This window comes from Ambystoma mexicanum, chromosome 3q, assembly GCF_040938575.1.
Source record: "Ambystoma mexicanum isolate Mex_15411 chromosome 3q, UKY_AmexF1_1, whole genome shotgun sequence".
Lineage (NCBI taxonomy): Eukaryota > Metazoa > Chordata > Amphibia > Caudata > Ambystomatidae > Ambystoma > Ambystoma mexicanum.
The window spans coordinates 342,874,910-342,894,805 of NC_090926.1; the positions used below are offsets into that span (position 1 = coordinate 342,874,910).

The 19,896-nt window shown below is 48.1% G+C and overlaps 1 protein-coding gene across 2 annotated transcripts in view; it reads left to right on the forward strand.

Annotated features, from left to right (window-relative positions):
• GEMIN5 (gem nuclear organelle associated protein 5) overlaps nucleotides 1-19,896 on the forward strand; it is a 1,331,385-nt gene that overhangs the window by 875,230 nt on the left and 436,259 nt on the right. For both annotated transcript variants that reach the window (XM_069653955.1, XM_069653956.1), the window contains exons 20-21: nucleotides 11,583-11,666; nucleotides 11,892-12,029. In XM_069653955.1, coding sequence (XP_069510056.1) covers nucleotides 11,583-11,666; nucleotides 11,892-12,029 — 222 coding nt within the window. The remainder of the gene's footprint in view (nucleotides 1-11,582; nucleotides 11,667-11,891; nucleotides 12,030-19,896) is intronic.

Consider the following 19,896-nt stretch of genomic DNA (forward strand, 5'->3'; position numbering starts at 1 on the left):
TCGAAGCAGGACTGAACCGGCCGTGGGGTCGGGCCCCCACCGAAGCACCCCGGTGGGAGGGCCGGCTGGCGAGCTTCGTCAGCGTGTGGGAGTCCATCTCCACCGACCGTTGGGTGCTGGACGCCCTAGCCCAGGGTCACGCGCTCGAGTTTCTAAAGAGGTGCCCGTGCGTCCCCCCTGTGGCCAGGAAAGAACATCACGTCCCTCAACTTCTCTTGGAGGTAAAGGCGATGCTTAAGAAGGGCGCCATCGAGCTCGTCCCAAAGAGGCTTCGGGGCTCTGGAGTTTACTCAAGATACTTCCTTGTGAAGAAGAAGACGGGAGGATGGCGTCCCATCCTGGACCTACGACGACTGAACAAATTCATCAAGGCACAGAAGTTCCGGATGGTCACCCTCCAACACGTCCTGGGTCAGCTGGAGGAGGGCGATTTCCTGTCGTCGTTGGATTTGGAGGATACCTACTTCCATATTCCCATCCTAAAGGGACACCGAAAGTTTCTGAGGTTCGTGGTCCAAGGGCGTCACTATCAGTTCAGAGCCCTTCCCTTCGGACTGAGGTTTGCACCCAGGGTGTTCACCAAGTGCCTCGCACCGGTGGCGGCGCAGCTGCGCCGAGAGGGGATCCACGTCTACCCCTACCTGGACGACTTGCTCATCCGAGCCAAGACGAAGGAGCTCGCCGCGGAGCACACGGCAAGGACCATCCAACTTCTCACGGACCTGGGATTCTCCATAAACTACGCCAAGTCCCACCTGGTGCCCGCGCAAGACGCACTGTTTCTGGGAGCAAAGCTCGACACAGTGTCGCTTCTGGCCTCTCCGTCGGAGGAAAGGATGAGGGCCATTTTGGGCAAGGTGCAGCGGATGCTGGTTGCGGACGCGGCCAGAGTGAGGTCCATCAAGTCCCTCCTCGGAATGATGTCATCTTGCATTTACCTCATCCCCCTGTGCAGGCTCCGGATGCGCCCGTTGCAGGAGTTCCTGGACGCGCGCTGGATCCAGACGGGCAGCTTCGAGGAGAGGATCACACTCGACGAGTGTTTCCGACGAGCAATCCGGTGGTGGGGCACCCGTGCACATCTGACGGCGGGCATGGACTTCCAGACCCCCTGCCACCAGGAGACAGTGACCACGGATGCCTCCCTGGAAGGGTGGGGAGCGCACACCGAAAATCTGCACGCGAGAGGCCCTTGGCTCCCGACGGAGAAGTCCCTCCATATCAACGTCCTGGAGCTCCGTGCAGTGTTTTGGGCCCTCAGGTCCTTCCTTCCGTCCCTCAAGGGCAAGGTGGTGAGGATCTTCACCGACAACACCACCACCATGTTCTACATCAGGAAACAGGGCGGAACCAGGTCCCCAGCCCTGTCCAGGGAGGCGCAGCATCTGTGGCATTGGGCCGTCGCCCAAGGGATGTTTCTGGTGCCGTTTCATCTGGCAGGGATAAAAAACACCATCGCCGACTCACTCAGCAGGGAGCTGCGCTCGTGCCACGAGTGGGAACTACGACAGGATCTAGTGGACCGTCTCTTCCGACGGTGGGGCACACCCCAGATCGATCTGTTCGCGACGGCGACGAACTCCAAGTGCCGGAGGTTCGCCAGCAGGTTTCCCCATCCGAGGAGCATGGGAGATGCTTTCTCGTTCCCCTGGGAGGGCCTGTTTCTATACGTGTTCCCTCCATTGCCATTGCTGATCCGGCTCATCAACCAGCTCAAGAGGTCACGGTGCAGGATGATCCTCGTCGCTCCTGCGTGGCCGAGGCAGATATGGTTCCCGGACCTTCTGGACTTGTCAGCGTCCCCGTCAATCAAGCTGCCAGTGGACGCGGATCTTCTCTCCAGGGAAGGAGGTGCCATCCTCCATCACGACCCGAAGTCGCTGAACTTGCAGGCCTGGCTCCTGCAGCGTTAGTTTGGAGGATACGACATACCGGCCAACTGCAGAGAGGTTCTTGCAAAGGTCAGGGCGTCCTCAACTCTTAAATGCTACGGACACAAATGGAAGAGGTTCTCTGTCTGGTGCCACGCACAGAAGATTAACCCTCTGCGGATTACGGCTCCCCAAGTACTGCCGTACCTACTGACGCTGGCCAAAGCTGGACTGGCGCACCCGTCCATCAAGATTCATCTTGCTGCGATCTCCCGATACACCAGAACCACAGGGCGGACGTCTTTGTGGTCTCATCGTCTGGTGAAAGAGTTCATGAAGGGACTGTTCAGATCGTTCCCGCCGGTGAAGGCTCCGGCCCCGGCGTGGGAGCTCAACGTGGTGCTGACCAAGCTCATGGGACCTCCGTTCGAGCCTCTGCACTCGGCTCCGTTGAAGTTCTTGTCGTGGAAAACAGTGTTTCTTGTGGCCATCACCTCCGCACGACGGGTGGGAGAGATCCAGGCCCTTTCCTGCAAGGCCCCGTACTTGACTTTTCACGACACGAGGGTAGTGCTCAGGACGCACCCCTCCTTCATGCCCAAGGTGCCGTCGGACTTCCACCTCAACGAACCCTTGGTGTTGCCTGTTTTCTTCCCGTCGCCTTCGTCGCCGGCTGAAAGGACTTTGCACTCGCTGGATGTGGCTAGAGCGCTGAAGTTCTACGTGGACCGCACAAAGGGTTTTCGGAAGACGTCACAACTCTTTGTGAACTTTGGACCTGTCAATCAGGGGAAGGCTCTCTCGAAGGCTTCCATTTCCAGATGGCTACCGGCTGTATCATGTACTGTCATCGGTTGGCAAACCGACTGCTGCCTGGCCGTCCGAGAGCCCATTCCACCAGAGCTATCGCAGTTACCACGGCGTTCCTATCTGGTGTGCCCTTGCTGGACATCTGCAGGGCTGCTACGTGGAGGTCGACGCACACCTTCACGAAATTCTACTGCGTCGATCGCGATTCCAGGGAGGAGTCCAGGGTCGGCCAAGCAGTGCTGCGCAACCTGTTTGCCTAAGGTGAGCCTGGTGAGGAGGTAAGATTTGCTTAATGTTGAGTTTGATGTGATGCTTAATGATGAGCCTTTGCCACCTCCCGTGGTTGTGCATGTGTGTACTGCTATGTATTGTTTATTCATGAGCATGTGAATCCATGCCAGACCCCATGCTGGAGAAGGAACAAGTTACTTACCTGTAACTGTTGTTCTCCAGCATGGGTCTGGCATGGATTCACATGCGAACCCTCCCGCCTACCCCTCTGCGGCTCTTCACTTGGTCATACTGCCACTTCACGTGCTACCAAATCTGAAGATGGCTGCCAGAGGCGTGCTTAGGTAGAGGGCAGTCATTGGCTGTGGTCAGTATGACGCAGAGACCAGTGATTGGTTACTACTACGAAAGACAGATCAGAAACGAAACTGATACTGGTTTTTTCTTTACCGAGGATTCCCAGCCTGACGTGGAATATTCATGAGCATGTGAATCCATGCCAGACCCATGCTGGAGAACAACAGTTACAGGTAAGTAACTTGTTCCTTATAACACAAGTCAACTGCTTTTTGTTTGTTTCTGTAACCTTTGCTCAAGTGTAAGCACCCAGATACTCTAGGGTTAGGTGCGCTCTATAAATAGATAAAATAAACTAAGCCAGAGGAAGGCGCTGGGACTGTCTAGTCTCAGTTGACATCCTGTGGTGCCTGAAAGTCTCTCTGGGCAGATGTGATGACCAGTGGTTGTACTTGATTGAGCAACCGCTGGCTGTTTGAATGGTGCAGTTCCTTACCATTGGTGGACTTGCTCCCTGCCTGAATCATGGATTAAAGAAGAGCGCCTCATCGACAACCCCTGCTCCTCTGATTTGATCTCTAATAGGCCTTCATTGGTGCTTCAATGCCTGGACCAGTGGGAACAACCAGTCTCGACCCCTTTTCAAGGATCCGTGCCTGATGAGCCTTCCGAAATGTCATTTTGGTGGACTGACCAGCTCTCTCCTAGGTTAACTCGCTGCACCCGTTGCTGTTCCAAGCAGAGGCTTGTGACATTGCAGATCTTCTGCATGTGCCCAAACTCATTTTCAGCTGTCTCACTCCAAGGGCTGCTCATGTGTTCGCCGCTGTACGATTGTGCCTGACCATGGTGACCTTCGTTGGCTCTCGTCTTACATGTCCCAAGGTCGTCTGTCCCGCAGAAGTCTACCTTTGTCTTCGTTTGGGTCTTCAACTAGAAGCTGTCTAGAACAGATTCCTGTGCACCATGACCGACCGAAACTGAAGTCCCTCACAACAAACATAACACTCCTGTCTAGACGACTCTCGCAGTGTGAACAAGAACAGACGAGCAAGCCTAGAATGAAGTCTGAAACCTAAACAAGTGGATTCCCGAACATCCGGAGCCGGGAAGGGGGGCAGGGGGAATCGGTATACATACTTGGTGCTTTATCCCCCTGCCTCCCTGACCCTGACTCCCTCTGACTGTAGAACCTGGGTTAAGGATCCTTCCCTAGGCCTGTCCTAGTATGTCAGATTGAGTGGAGTACTCACTGGAACTTTACTGAACTTTTATCTAACTATGAGAACTATAATCACCACCACAGTCCACTTAATTCTTTTCTGTATGAACTTACCTGAAGAAGTTATACTTTGGAACTGGTGACTTTTGTACACAAGGCCCCAAACCATCTTCGGGTTGGACTTTAGATTGAGGGGAAGTGGTTATTGTTTTGATTCTGAAGAGTTGTGTGTAAAGCATTAAACTGGGCACAACAAGTTGAACAAATCGTTTATTGCTTGTAGGGATAAGCTGGGTAGTAGAGACCCCCAACCATCTGCACAAGTAGACGGACTCCTCAAAGAATAACATTCTAACACAAAGCTCAGGATTGCTCTGATGTCATCAATAGCTAGGATTCCATCAGTAGAACAAGGAATGGGAATCAGATAACACATTAACATATAATAGAAAAGACATCAACATAACACACCCCCCTCCCTTATCTGAGCACCAAATTTCTATTTACAAAAAACAATTTATAATACATGTAATTCGAACGATGACATTATATAAATAAGCAATTTTACCTCCTCACCTTCGCAACCCTTGACAGGCTCCAGACCTGTCCACTCTCCAATTTCACAGAACGGTCAAAAACTTGTACAACCTTAACCGGATCCGAATACAACGGATCACCCTTTTTCTTTATAACAGGTTCCCTTATTCGAACTAGATCGCCCACTTCAACTATAGTCTTCTTTCTTGGAAATTTTTCATTAACTTTCTCAGCACACTTCCTCTTTCGTTCATCCATATTCCTTTTCACTTCATCCACCACCTCATCCGTTTCTCTGGCCCGGCCTAACCAAGCTGGGGATAACATTGTGTTACTCCTCCGTCCTCTCATTAATTCAAGTGGACTCACTCTTGTTTCGGCATTAGGAGCCATCCGCAACGCATACATTCGTTCTTTTACCGCAACTTTCCTGTCCAACCCACACGCATTGGCATTCCTAATACCTTCCATTATACAGCGGTTGACCCTCTCATACCATTGGCTTGAGGGTAATACAATGCAGTCTTTTTATGCTTGATTCCACATCTGTACATGTACTCTGGAAAGAAACCTCCAGTAAACTGTGGACCGTTGTCCGTCAACACACTCCTTGGCAAGCCCTCTCTCTCAAATATCTCTTCCAGAAATGCTACAATAGATTGACCCGTGACTTCTCTCAATATTTTGAACTCCGTCCACCTTGAAAACATATCTACTATGGCCAACACAAACCTACCACGACCTCTGCCCAAATCCACTGGGCCTAAGATATCCATGGCAAGGTCTTTCCACACACCCTTAGGACTTTCAACTCCTTTCACAGGTTGCACTACAGCAGATATGCTCTTCCCTGACTTTATGCAGTCTACACATCCTTCCACTGTTTTCTCAATCTCGCGGTCCATACCCAGCCACCAATAATCGGCTTTTATTACTCCCTTGGTTTTATACGTACCAGTATGGCCTTGATGCGCAATAGCAATTCGTTTTTTTTCTAAAACATACTGGAACAACAAGCTTATCCCATCGATATATTAGACCATTCTTCACAGATAATTCCTCTCTCACCTCCCACAAAGCCCGCTCTTCTCCAGATAACAATCTTTTCTCTGGCCAACCATCCTTGATAAAATGGTTTATCCGCCTCCACATTTCATCAGACAACAATGCTTCAACCCATTCTTCTTTGTGAAGTACACCTTCCACCGTAGCAAATACCATACTTTCAACTTCAACAGACTCCTTCTCATCTTCCTCATCACTAATCCTTACTCTAGATGCATGATCGGCCTGCACATTGTCCTTACTGGCTACCACTTCAATGTTAAACTTGTGACATTGCAATCTTGTCACCCAACAGGCAACTCTCCTTGAAACTTTGTCCAACCCTTTGCTTTCAAATATAGCCTTCAGTGGCTTGTGGTCTGTTCTTAACACAAATTCCTGACCCCACACAAAGTTTTTAAGTTTTTCTATACCCCAATGGCATGCCAAAGCCTCTTTTTCCAAAACCGAGTAGTTCAATTCAGGACCTCTCAACATGCGCGAGGCATGTAACACCACGGATTCTGCACCATCCATTCCCACTTGCGACATAACCACCCCAATACCAGTTTCACTCGCATCAACAGACAAGATTGTCCCTTTTTTAGTATCATACATGGCTAAGGGTTTTGCCATATCAATCTCAGACTTAATCTCAACAAATTCCTTTTCACACTCTGCATTCCAAACAAATTCCACTCCTTTTCTCAACAATGCTCTCAGCAAGGTAACCTTATCCGCATATTTTTCAATGAAACAATGGTAAAACTCTATTGTTCCCAAAAATGAACGTAACTCTGCCTTATTCTTTGGAGACTCCATTCTTTTAATTCCATCTACCAACACTTTTTTGGGCCTTAAACCTTCCTCCGATATTTCGTGTCCTAAATACTCTACTACTTGAGTAGAAAAGACACATTTCTCACTTCGTAAGTTAATACCTCATGTTCTGAAAATTTCTAAAACTTTGAGATTCCTTTTTAAATCTTCTTCAGTACTGCCACAAACCAACACATCATCCTGGAAGCACCAAACATTGTTAATACCTTTGAATAATCCATCCATGACATTTTGGAAAACTAATGAAGCTGATATTAATCCAAAAGGCATGCGCCGAAACTGGTAAATGCCTTCGTATGTGATAAAAGCCGTCAGTTTTCGTGACTCGGCATCAAGGTTAATCTGATGATAGGCGCTCGCCATATCCATTTTGGCAAAGTATTTGGCATTTCCTATCCTAGACAGAAGTTCTCCCATATTTGGAAGGGGATGGCGGTCAGCAACCACACATCGATTCAATTCTCTTAGATCTATGCATACTCTCAAATCCCCACCAGACTTTTTCACAACAACCACGGGGGAAATCCATTCAACCGCCTTCGCTGGTTCAATAATGCCAGCTTTCTCCAGTTTCTCCAACTCCACTCTCACAGCATCACGCAATGACATTGGTAACGGTCTAAGTTTTGCCGCCACAGGCCTGGAACCGTCCTTCAGCACAATTTTGTGAATCATCCCTTTCAAACACCCAACGCTATTATTAAACACATCTGGATACTTGGCAATAAAACTTTTAGAACTGTCATCCAAACTACAGTCCATGGATAGTTTTTCTACATTTAACACTTGTTCTTTACTATTGGGATCTAATTTAATACATAGTCCTCTTTGTTCTCTCCATCCCAACAGCGTCTCACCCTTCTTGGTGATATATATTTTTCTGCGCGTAACCCTGTCTTTAAATTTAAAAGTTGCAGGACAACATCCTACCACATCGATCCTACTGCCACTATAGTCCCCAGGTGTCTTGTCTGACGGGCTTAAATCGTCCATCCTACCTCCCATCAAAGTGATTTTGGAACATGAGTCCGCTAGCATTTTAACTTGGCAACCATTCACTTCCACCCAAGCTGAAGGATGCTCACATTCATCCATTCCGGAATATTGAACCATATTCACAGTAACTATTTCATTTTCTGAACCTTCATATTCATCTGAGGATGGCCCATCTGGCTCCTCAACCAACATAACGCTCCTCCCAGCACCGCCACTGTAATTGGCACAACAATTTGCAAAATGTCCCCATCTTTTACAGATGTTACATATAGCTCTTCTTCCAGGGCAGATCGGAGAATTAGATAGGTGGCGGGCACTCCCACACCTAAAACACAGGCGCTCCTGTCTCCTTTTTCTCACTTGTACATTTTCTTCTTGCACAGAATTATTTGCTATTTGGTTACCATTACCACCCTTGCTTTGATACATGTCAGTCGATTTGGCCGTTTTGCCCTCTTGTCACCTACTTTCAAGACCTCAACCTGTTGGGACAGCTTTGGATTCTTTCACAGCAAGTTTTGCCACTCATTTCAAAGTATGCTCAATTCTTTTTGCAATCCCAATTACTTCATCTAAGCAATGGTCATCTTTTAGCCACACTTCCTCTCTGATCCTGTCATTGGCACAATGTAACATGAACTGATCTCTAATATGTTCATCCAGACTTACACCAAATCTGCAGTTCAGCGATAAATGCCTAAGCGCAGTGATGTATTCCTCTACATTTTCACCCTCATGCTGAGATCTCATACCAAAGTGATAGCGTTCCAACACAGTACTTATCTTTAGTTCAAAATGTTTATCCAGTTTTGCCAATGCTGCATCAAAGTCATTCATACCTTCCTCAACATCCAGTTCGCTCAATTCAGGTAAAGTTTCAAAAATTCGCTGCCTCTCATACCCCAGAAGATGCATAAGCATAGCCAACTTTCTTTCTTTCTACTGACATGCCATTGCCACATGTGGTTTTCACATAATGGAGAAAACCTTTTTTCCAGGGCCCCCATTTAATTCTCGGGGGGCCCGGGGTCGGTAAAAACATCTGGGGACCCGGGATTCCGGATACAGCCATGGTGCCAATCCAAGTCTGTAGTGCTCTCCGAAATCAGCTACCAATCCACCAAAAGCGAAAAACAGAATGTCACTCACTTGCCATCTGCAGCCAATGTTTCAAAATATAAGCGCTCACCTCCTTTAAAAACACTGCTCTCCTCTTAACAATTCCACCATGTGATATCAAAACCAAACATGCGCAATATTGCTTGCAGGTCTCCAGAAGGTAAGCTCAAAGAAGGTTCAGTGCACTTTCCCTTCAGTCCAACGTTGTAGGCCAGGTCGGAGGGGTGGGGGGGGCTCCTCACCCGTAGGCCTGGCGGTTGGAGGTCTCAGTCCGGCTCCAGCTCCTCAGCTCTGGATAACTACTCCCACTCCAGCTGCTGCTTTCTTCTTGCAGCACATCCCATCCTCGTCGCCAATGTAAAGCAATAAACTGGGCACAACAAGTTGAACAAATCGTTTATTGCTTGTAGGGATAAGCTGGGTAGTAGAGACCCCCAACCATCTGCACAAGTAGACTGACTCCTCAAAGAATAACTTTCTAACACAAAGCTCAGGATTGCTCTGATGTCATCAATAGCTAGGATTCCATCAGTAGAACAAGGAATGGCAATCAGATAACACATAAACATATAATAGAAAAGACATCAACATAACATTGTGGTTATTTTTCCATGCATCCCACTCCACTCCTGTATTGCACTGGTAATTGATTCATATTCAATTCTATTCTCCTAATGGTGAATCAATAAGGTTCTGAGTCGCATTACTTATCTGTGATTTTTATATGTTTAGACTGTATCTAAAGGCTTAATAAATAACTGCATTTTTATATACTCGCTGTCGAACTTCTTGAATCATTGGTGTTGCTTTGTGTGGACTCACTGTAGCCCTAGACCACTCACACTTTTGCTCAGACTGACTGTTTGGCTCCCTTACCTTGATTGGGTTTTGGTTAACCCTCTCAGTGTCTTCCCTGTTTTACCATAAATAGGGTGGCCTCCCAAAATCCTCCCATCAGGGCTGATTTTGGGAATCCACCTTAACAGGCCTTAACATGCCCAAACAGGGGAGGAGTTCTTTGCTACTCATGGCTAGGCTGGACGCCCAGGGGAGTTTCAGTAACAAAGGAGACATTGTAACATGAGTCTCTGGGAGCCTGAGTGCTCAAGATGGCTTCAGCCATGTAGGAAGTATCTTGGTATCATAGGCCCAGGGAACATCGCTTTTGATTCGGGACCATCAGATGGTGCACATGATCCCCTGGGAATGTAGGGTGTGGCAGAAAGAGAACTTCAAAAAGAAATTCTAGTCACATGGCCCTCTGGGAGCCAATCAGAGCGTTCAAACTGGCTTTCATACTTTCAGGCAGGAAGCTTTGTTTAGAACCGTTTGGTTTTCTTGATCTAATTTAACCCTAACATGCAACATGTGGCGTAAAACATATCTGATGTTTTCAAAACACAACATAAATGAAAATCTGTTGCACAAATTAATTCTACTACCACCTGATAATGCATAAGGACGAAGGATTTACAAGTTGATTTCTGAACTACATAGAGCACTTAGCCTCTAAGGAGCTAGAATCTGCACAGTTTTAGTACACACTAAGATGCAAGCCAACCTCTCTAATCTCGATCAAAAGGCTCAGCAGCATTGTTGAATAATCTTTGGTGCCCTTGGCTGGGGAGAAAGCCAATCAGGAGGCACGGAATGCAGACTTTAACTTCTAATCTAAGCCCACGTTCCAAGCAGCCTGATGTCCGGGTTCCCCCGCCCGCTATCTTCCCCCAACTGACTCAACAGTATTTTTCCCACCAGCCGCCACTTACCTGATTACTGTGGCGGTGGGTGCCACCAGCGCAGCTCCTGCAGCTTCTGTCCCTACATGGTTTGGCCGTCATGGACATGGAAGAGAGACTCCATACAGAGCTCCGCCTTCCTATTTCATGGCGACCATGCTTGTGTATTATGTTCTTTCTGTTAACAGAACGCTGCAAGGCGACCTGTTCACGGAAGGAAAATACTTTCCAGTTAGCCTCGTCCCAGCCAATGGGACGGGTTCTAATAGCGTTAAGCACCCATTCCAAGGCCTGGAATTGGTGTTAATGGCCTGTTCCAGCTTTTGGAACGGGTGCTTAATGCTTAATTAAAGAATGACTCCACAGAATGCAAGGTAGGCAGTAAAACACATCTCTTCTGCTCTTTTTCACTCACAATTTCAAGTACAAATACTGGATTTATCTATCTGTTCAAATGTGCCCTCCACCTCGTCTTATTGGTTCTGCACAGTGTTATGTTTTCCAAAACAATCTCCTTGATTTGAGCATGGGTCCCAACTGTTTAACACTCATTAAAACAATACAATCTGTTTGTTTTGGATTTCATGTTTCCAGGCCTGAATTAACTCAGAATTATCTTTTTTTTTCTCCCTTGACATCCCATTTGTATCATCCTACCTGTCTTTTTCTGGAATTCCACACACCTTCCCTTTTTCTGGTTGCCCTTCCTCTTGTCTTCACGCACGGCCCCCTGTTGTCATATGTCTACCCCACTTTCTGTCCTTTATTTCTCCCCTTCTGAAATGTATCCCCCACCTCTCCATCGCTCTTGTTCTAATCTACCCTTCCCTATGTTCATGGCTCTGATCTTTTGCATCCACACTGATGGTTGAAAAGCTGGTTCTTCTGAGAACGGGACCGCGATGCATCTTGGGCTTTTTGCTGACCGTCCTGGTCTTTACCGTCTAATAGATGCAGAAGGTAAGATTTACAGCTTTAAAATTAGCTTCAGTTTAACAGGAGAGAGTGGCTGTGGGATGATGTGTCAGTGCCCCTGTAGGAACATGCTTGCTTGCGCTAGAACTTTATAATTGCCTCAACCAGGTGTCCTTTCATCACACATGATCTAAACAAAAAAGCCCCTCAACGCTCTCCCTCCCCCCAATTATACTAAATGTTCACTGTTGTGTTTTTTTTTTTGTTCAGCCCAGAGCCACCTGGAGAGTGGGCATCCCGAGCTACACCACCAGCTCATGATGTGGAAGGGTGATCTTAAGGCAGCACTGCAGCTTGCAGCTGAGCGGGGGGAGCTGACTGACCAGCTTCTGGCCATGTCCCCAATGGGTATGTTTCCATCACCCTGTTTTTACCATTGAAGCCTGGTGTGTGGCTGCAATAGCCATGTTTATTTGTGGGGTGTTGTGACATTGGCCATTATGAAATGGGATCCTCACTTCGAAAGTTTCATATGTTGAGTTTTTGCCTGTGGAGGTTGCCTGTGGTGCTGTGGGCTTGTATATAGCTCCAACTGTTGGAGTATGGAATTGATTAGGGGAAGGCTGCATGATAACTGTGTGAATGGGACTATGACACTGGAAATATAGCTGTGGTTAGGGAGCTGGTCTTTGTGCTTAGGGAAGATCTGTGCTTTTTGTCTGGGCAGGTATTTCAATGCCTCAAGGTTGATGTGAGATTTGGGATAATTTTTGCACTTTTGTGCTTTATGATTGTGGTCTCTGCACTCAGGATCTGTTGTCAGAATGCAGTGGGGCCCAGCTGCCGTCTTTAAGCTGGTGGTGAAATGTGAGTTTCCCTTATGTCGCATAATTGGATATAAGCGCTGGGAGTTGTACAGAAAAGTCTGAATTTTATTGTTGGATGTTCCTTTTGCTAGCTTGAATAATTCCCTAACATGTGCCAGCTTTTTTGTTTCCTATATTTTCTTTGATGACCTATCTGCAGACTCAAATTAAAAAAAATAAAAAGTTATTAATGTGAAATTATTTGTAGCACATATCATGACCCCCCTGATCACTGCATTTAGTCTCTAGGCGAGTATTCTCACCTTGAAGATGTGTTTGGGAGTAGGCTGATGGCAGCTATTTAATTTACTTTTAGCTGCTCGACTCAGTTGCCTTTTTTTCACTGTGGTTACAAAAAAACTACTAATGCATTTTAACAACTACTAATGACATCCTCTGGTGCCTGAAAGTCTTAAGTCTTACATCCTGGCCATTTGTTCTTGTGGTATTTCTTCATTTGCTTGGACCACAGGGAATTACGAAAATTATTGTACTGCCTGTGTACGCTGTTTTCAGATCACTCAGTCACTTTTGTGTTACTGCTATCTGTTGAAACTATGTGAGGGTCTCCTAGAAATCTCAATCCTCATCTGTGTATGCGTCTGGAAGAAGGGAGCTTAGTGGGCCAATCCTGATTGGATAGCTACCAAAACGTAAAAATGTGGACAGCTCAGATTGTTGGGCAGGGCTAAACCACTTCTTTTTTTTTTATTGAAACACTTTATTGCTTTTTACAACATTCAAAAACATACAACAAATAACGTAACATACAGAATAACACTTCTTGTGGGGAGTCTCTCACGGTATGATTGTTCTGGCGCTTCTCCGTATCCATGTGCACGGTTCTTTGGTTACTTCTTCGCGGCTACGTGTATTCCTCATCAAAATTAACTGGTGCCTAAATAGTACCCTCACTGCTGATTAGATGCATTAGTAAGGGCGACCTTCCCGGTCTCTTGCATCTCTGTCCACATTTCCTGTCTCCCTGGGGGTCATCTGTGTCATCTTTGTCCCTGGGTCCCAACAGTTCCTGTAACAGTGCATTCCAGGCTCCTATCTTATCACTGCTCTCGTCCGTCCCCTTTTGTACCGCACTGATCCATACAGTTGTCTCCAGTAGTCTCCATTGCTTCAGGTCGGCCCGCCATGCCTCGATGTTGGGACTTGTATCTGCCATTGCGTATCACTTTTAATTTAGCAGGGTTCAGCAGCATATATCTCACATTTGCTGTTCTGAGGCATTCTTTGGTTGGTCCAAATCGTGCTCTTTGTCTTTGGACTAGTGCTGTATAGTCTGGCTAAATTGCGATCTTGGAGGAATTCCTGGTTAGCGCCCCTCCTTCCGTTGAGAATGTTAGTATTTTCTCTCGATCTTTAAAGTTCATAATTTTGGTGATCATTGGCCTCGGGGGCACTCCCGGCTGGGGTTTTCTGGTCAGGACCCTGTGGGCTCTCTCCACTGCAAAACCTTGGGATAGCACCCCAGCTCCGATCTCTTGCAGCAGCAAGCTTTCCATGTAATTCGTGGGGTCTCTGCCTTCCGCTGCCTCTGGCAGTCCGACAATCCTGACATTATTCCTTCAAGCTCTCCTTTCTGCATCTTCTGCCCTGTGCTCGAGGGTTCTTATTCGTTCGAGCTCATCTGACATTTGGGATTGGGCTGTAATGATGTTTCTGTGTTGTTCTGTACTTGTTGCTCTGCCGCCCTCACTCGGTCTGCCAGGGTCCGTATGTCCTGCCTAAGGAGGCCCACATCTACCATGACCGTATCTAGTTTGTGTTCCAGAGACGCTTTCAGTGCCGCTATAGCCTCAAGTATGGGACCTTCGTCCCGTCTCCCTTCTTGCTGGTCAGGACTCATTGCATTCATACCTGCATTCAATGTGGTGGGTTGGTTTTTGTCGCTTTTCCTGGCAAATGTTTCCATACTGGTCTGCTTGCCCTTCCCACCTTTTGCTATATCTGGCATTTCTTCTCCACTGGATTTTGGTGTATGCCTCACTTTCTTGTCTGCTTTCCGGAGCTAGATTCACTTTCGTTATCGTTCCTGTTGCGTAAGTGTTTGGGGGGTATTACTCCCTCTTCGGAGGGTTTCTATTGCAGTGGCTGGGTCGCATTTGCTTTGCCGCCTCTGATGTTGGTCAGGGCTGTGGCCCTCCTCCCACTCTCATGAACCTGGTATGTCTGGTTCTGGGCACCTTTCTGTCTCCCTCCCCCCCCCTCGCTCCGGATGCACCCCTCGGGCCCAGGGCTTATTCCTCCTCCCTGTGCGCCTGTTTTAGGCCTGGTTTCGTATTTCTTCGAGGGAGTATATGCCCACAGGGCGCAATTGTCCTTGGCCTGTTGACCGGGTGGTTTAGAAAGGGATTAGTAGGCGCACTACCCTTTGTTTTGTATGAAAAGTCAATTTTCTAAATTCTATGTAGTAATTATATATTTCCAGGTGCAGGGTAGGAAACGTGACCCTGGCACAGGATCACTGCAACATATACGTAGGAAAAGAAAAGAGGATCCAAAGATAGGAGCCCTCCCGTCCCCTACACTCTATTATAAATCCATCAACAGATGGTTCATCAAAGTCAAATAAACTAGTTGTTATAACTCAAAAGTATATAAGTTTTATGAATAACAAAGATGTTCATTCATCTGGTAAAAAACCAAATATATTTTAATTGTAGTCACAATTAATTCACCATTAAAACTTAAAAAGCAAAAGCCAAATTAGCTGTCAACAGAATATGATGAGCAATGATAATCCATGTATACAATTCAAAGGTGGCTGACGCATTTTGGGATAAGCATCCCTTCTTTTTGAGCCAAGTGGTTTAAACTGGAAAACTAACATAAATGAAGACTGTTTCAATCCTGTATTCTTTCCATAAACACCATGTATCTTTAGAGGAATAACAAGTTATACATAACATTGCCAATTAGTCGCATATGTGTTGCTATATCATTCTGAGCACAATTCAAAAGACATTCTAGCATGAGAGTCGAAGTTGTTCTAGTATTTCGAGGCCTCTACTGCAGCCAGTGTGCACTAATATACTCACTACACGTCCCAAATCAATCAGTTAAGAAACCATCTAGTTATAAATGCAAATCTCCATTATATTGTTTAGAGTTAGCGAGAAAGTAAACTTTGTATTTTCCCTTGGAAATGGTGTGTTCCACTTCGGTTAGAGGAAGTGTTCCTCTAACCGGGTGGTTTAGGTCAGCTTTTGTCTGATTTCAGGCTGACTCGATGGATTGTGCTCTCCCACGTGTTATTTGCCTGTGGATGTTGCACTTGTTTCGGGATTTCTACTCGGTCATTCTCCCGGGGATGGCTTGGTGCCACTTGTCCCTGACTCTGCGGTGGCGCTGCGCCTCCCTTGTGGGCTGCGTTGGTCAGTCCCTATATCCCGGTGCCACCTCCTCCTGGGTGCCGCTTGTTCGTGCCTCTAGCTTTCACTGTATGATGTCTTGATGTTCTCCCCTCCTATGTTCAGTTATACTCTCTCCCGCTTGTCTTGGCGTCTTAGGGAGTTTTCACGGTGTTCTGTGTGACCTTATACGCCTTGGGCTGCTCTGCGCTGTGATTGCGCCTTTGGGTTAGTGGGCTTGTCGCCCATCTCTGTGTGTTGCCCCCGTACTACCTTCAATTGGCCCGGATTAATGAGTCCTTGATGGTCTTGGCAGTTCTCTCCCGGCTTACCCAGGCTAGCTTCCCTTCTCAGACCCCTGCTCTGGTGTGTCAATGGATTGGGACCGCCCATGTTGCCAGGCTTGCGTGAGTGTTGTCTGGGTGCTGCACTTCTCTCCAAGCAGGCCGACTGCTTGTGCTGTTTTGTGGACGCCTAACCAAGTGTCACTCCCCACTGCTGCATCTCTTCCCGGAGTCCCGCGTCGGTCGTTGCGGCCCCTGCGGTTCTCGCCGGGTCTCTCGTTTGCATCTGTGATGTGGTCACTAGCTTGGGGGGGGGCGCATCCACGGGTGCTGGCCAGCCTTCCTTCTTATGGGGCACAAGTTGTCGGTGCGGACGGGCACGCTGTGTGTCCGGTCTGATCCTTTCAGTCTCTAATCCGCTGCCCTCGCCAGGCTTCCAGGCCTAACCTGCGTTGCGGCATGTTATGCTGGGTAGGTGCCCCACTGCTTTGCGTTTCTCCCCCCCCCCCCCCCCCCGTAGCATGGGCCTGCGGTGCCCCATTTCCCCTTCTGGGCGAACCTCTGCGGATTTGCCACCAGGTTTTCCCCCGCTCACCGGTTACTCATGGGGGGTAGGGGGGGGGGTTGTTGTTCCCTGGCTCCGCTGGTGATGTTATGCGGAGTCGCTGGGTGGCCCAAAGCGTTGTCTGCGTGGGTGCGGGCCAGCCCACCCTTCACTTCCCCCTGGAGCCGTTGTCAAGTCACTACGCCGTCCACGGCTTGCGTGTATTGCTGGATCGTAAGAACACTGGCAGCACATGTGGTCCGTCCAAATCTGCGGCCCCCCTGCCTTCTGCGGACTGCTCTTCCTCCCCAGTGCTGAGCTTACCACTCGCCTGTTGTTTCGCTGGCGGATTCACTGCCCATCGGTCTGCCTCTCTGCGGTGCTCTGCATCTGGCTCCCTCGCTGGGCAGTCTGGCTTCCACTTCGATCTCCTAGAGTCCATTCGGATCTCTTTCTGCACCGATGTTCCGTGACGGCCTCCACACGTGGTGCACTTGCCTCTTCTTCTCATGTTGCTGTTCGCCCCACGTTCTCTTGTTGATTCTCTGTCGAGCCCTTCACTATGAGGGATCCTTCAGTAAGCCGGGCAGTATGCACCCGCCATTTTGCTTTCGGCCGCGCCGATTCACCCAGCTCCTGTTTGCTAATTCCCCGCCAGGGTTCTCTCTCTGCACCTTCTGACATCTTCTTGTTACGTTTACGTAAACGTTCTGAAGCAAATCAGGCCAGCTTGACCAATTTGAATGCAGGATCTCTAAGGAGCTCCGAAGTGCTGCTGCCTACCACATGGCTGCTGAGCCACGTCCCCGGCTAAACCACTCCATGTGTGTGTGTGTCTGTCTATAGAGACATTTCTATAGAGTTGTTTGCTGAAACTTACCTAGGAAGAATCTGAGCCAATTAGGGGTCCCAGATGTACTGGCTGTAATCCTGACTGAACTGCTTTGCCTATTCAGTGGATTCTTGGATGAAATCCAGCACAGTTTGCTGGATGTTAGGAGAGGAAGATCTATGCCAGTAGCCTCTGATGCTTTCTTCTGCCTCCCAGTTTAGCTGGTATTCAATGATATGATGCAGCATTTGACACGCCTGTACACAATTGTTTCTAGGCGGAAACAAAGGGAGGACAAAATAACGATCTTACTAGGCCTTGTGACATTCAGATCGTGCAGGTGCGGGGAAGAGGGAACAGGAGAAGTGCAGATACAGACCCTAAAGTGCTGGGAAGCACAGAGGCAGCGCAAGGGCAACTGGACATGCAGGAGACTGGGCCTGAGTTCAGAGGGTAACCAGTGTGCGGAGCAGTCAGGAGCATCAGCACGTGAGAGAAAGAGAGAAAACGGAAGCGAAAAGGAAGGTCTTCAGTTGCTTCTAGAACCAGAGGGGGTTCTGCTCAAGTTTTAGAGAGGCAGGGAGGCTGTTCCAGAGGGAGGCCCCAGCTGAGGAGATAGATCTACCCCCAACTCTCTGCTTGGAGAAGCATCTGACCCTCAGAGAGTTGGAGGTGTATGAGCGGAGAGCTCGAGAAGGAAGATGTTTTGGAAGAGAAAGTTGGAAATAGAGCGGTCCAAGGCCCCAGAAAGCCTTGTGGACGATGCAGAGGGTCTTGAACTTAATCCTTGCACCCATGGGGAGCAAGTGAAGAGCGTTCAGAGCTGGAGAGATATGATCCCCGGGCTTGAGGCCAAGGACAAGTCTCAGTCATGTTCTGGATAAGTTGTAAAGGTCGAAGAGTAGAGGCAGGGAGATTTAGAAACGGGCTCTTGAAATAGTTCAGCCTAGAGAAGACCAGAACTCTGGAGACAGTGAGCTTCTGGGGGAAAGTGAGAAAAGGAAGAATATCTCTGAGATGGTGCAGCTGATAGTTTGACTTCTTAGAGACATCAGAGATGTGAGGAGAGAAGGAGATGGTGGAGTCGTAGATGGCACCAAGGTTCTCAGCCTCACAGGAAGAAGGGCAGGAAAAGGGCCCAGAGTGGGCGGCCAGAGAGAGAGGAAAGGAAGGAGCGGGTGTCCCAATGAGGAGGATCTCAGTCTTACTGGCATCAAGGCAGAGATCATTGGCAGAACACTCTTCCTGAATTGGGGCCAGACAGTGAAGTATAAGAGGAAGCAGAGGTGGCTTAAGGGAGCCTGAAAGAGAACGGAGTGTCATCCGCATAACATAGAAAACTGGAGCAGAAAGTATTGATGCAGTGGGCAAAAGGTGCCAGGTAGTGGCTGAAGAGCCAGGGAGAGAGGTTAGATCCCTGGGGAACACCACAAGTAGAGAGAGAGATAGAAGAGAGGAAACAACCCAGTTGGACCTGAGAGGATCGGCCGGTGAGAAAGGAGGTCCATCAGGCCAAGACCTAATCAGCAATACCAAGGTTGACGCGAGGCGATTGAGCAGAATGGCATGATTGATCATGTCAAAAGCAGAGGATAGATCGAGGAGAATGAGGACAGAAGGGAGATTCGAGTCCTGAGGTTGAATACCCTGCTGTCTGGCTGGGACCTGAGTGGCCTGTTGCTGCTTTTCCAAACTTGTTTCGCCATCATGGGACATACAGCCTTGCATCCCTGTGGCTGCTCCATATCATGGGACCATACCTGCTGCATTTGAATCTTTTGTCTCCACCTGATCAGCCTGTGACCTGCTATAGAGGGTCACCTCAGTGCTTCCTCACCCTGCCATACCTTCTAGTTCATAGGTACCACTCAAGGCGGGCCCCCAACATTATGGATCCTGTTCTGGACCTGCCCCACATCCCTGGACTCCGCTTACAAAACTAGAACCTGCTACCAGCACCTAGCAAGACCCATTCCAGACACCAGAAGTAACCTCTACAACCATGACTCCTGGGCTTTCTCAGCAGCATCCATCTTCCAATGCTGTCACTGGTCTTCATCTTCAGGGTCTCTGGAGTGTGGATGCAGTCTTTTATCCAAGGTTTCTATTTGAGAGATATTTGCACAAACCTCTGGTGAGGCCTTTGTAACTATCTAAAGTTATGGTAGAACAGGGTGTCGCCCAAAATAAAAGACAAAACTCTCCTATGGTAAGCATAGCAGAGAGGTACAGTGAATCCCAGTAGTCACCATAAAAGAATACCCCACACTGGTATATTGCAAAATATACACTTTATTTGTAAGGTGACCCACAAAAAGTTTATAAGAAAATTAAGGACCCAGGTTAAACATGTAACACACAGTGAGAGATTGTGGTGTAGGAAG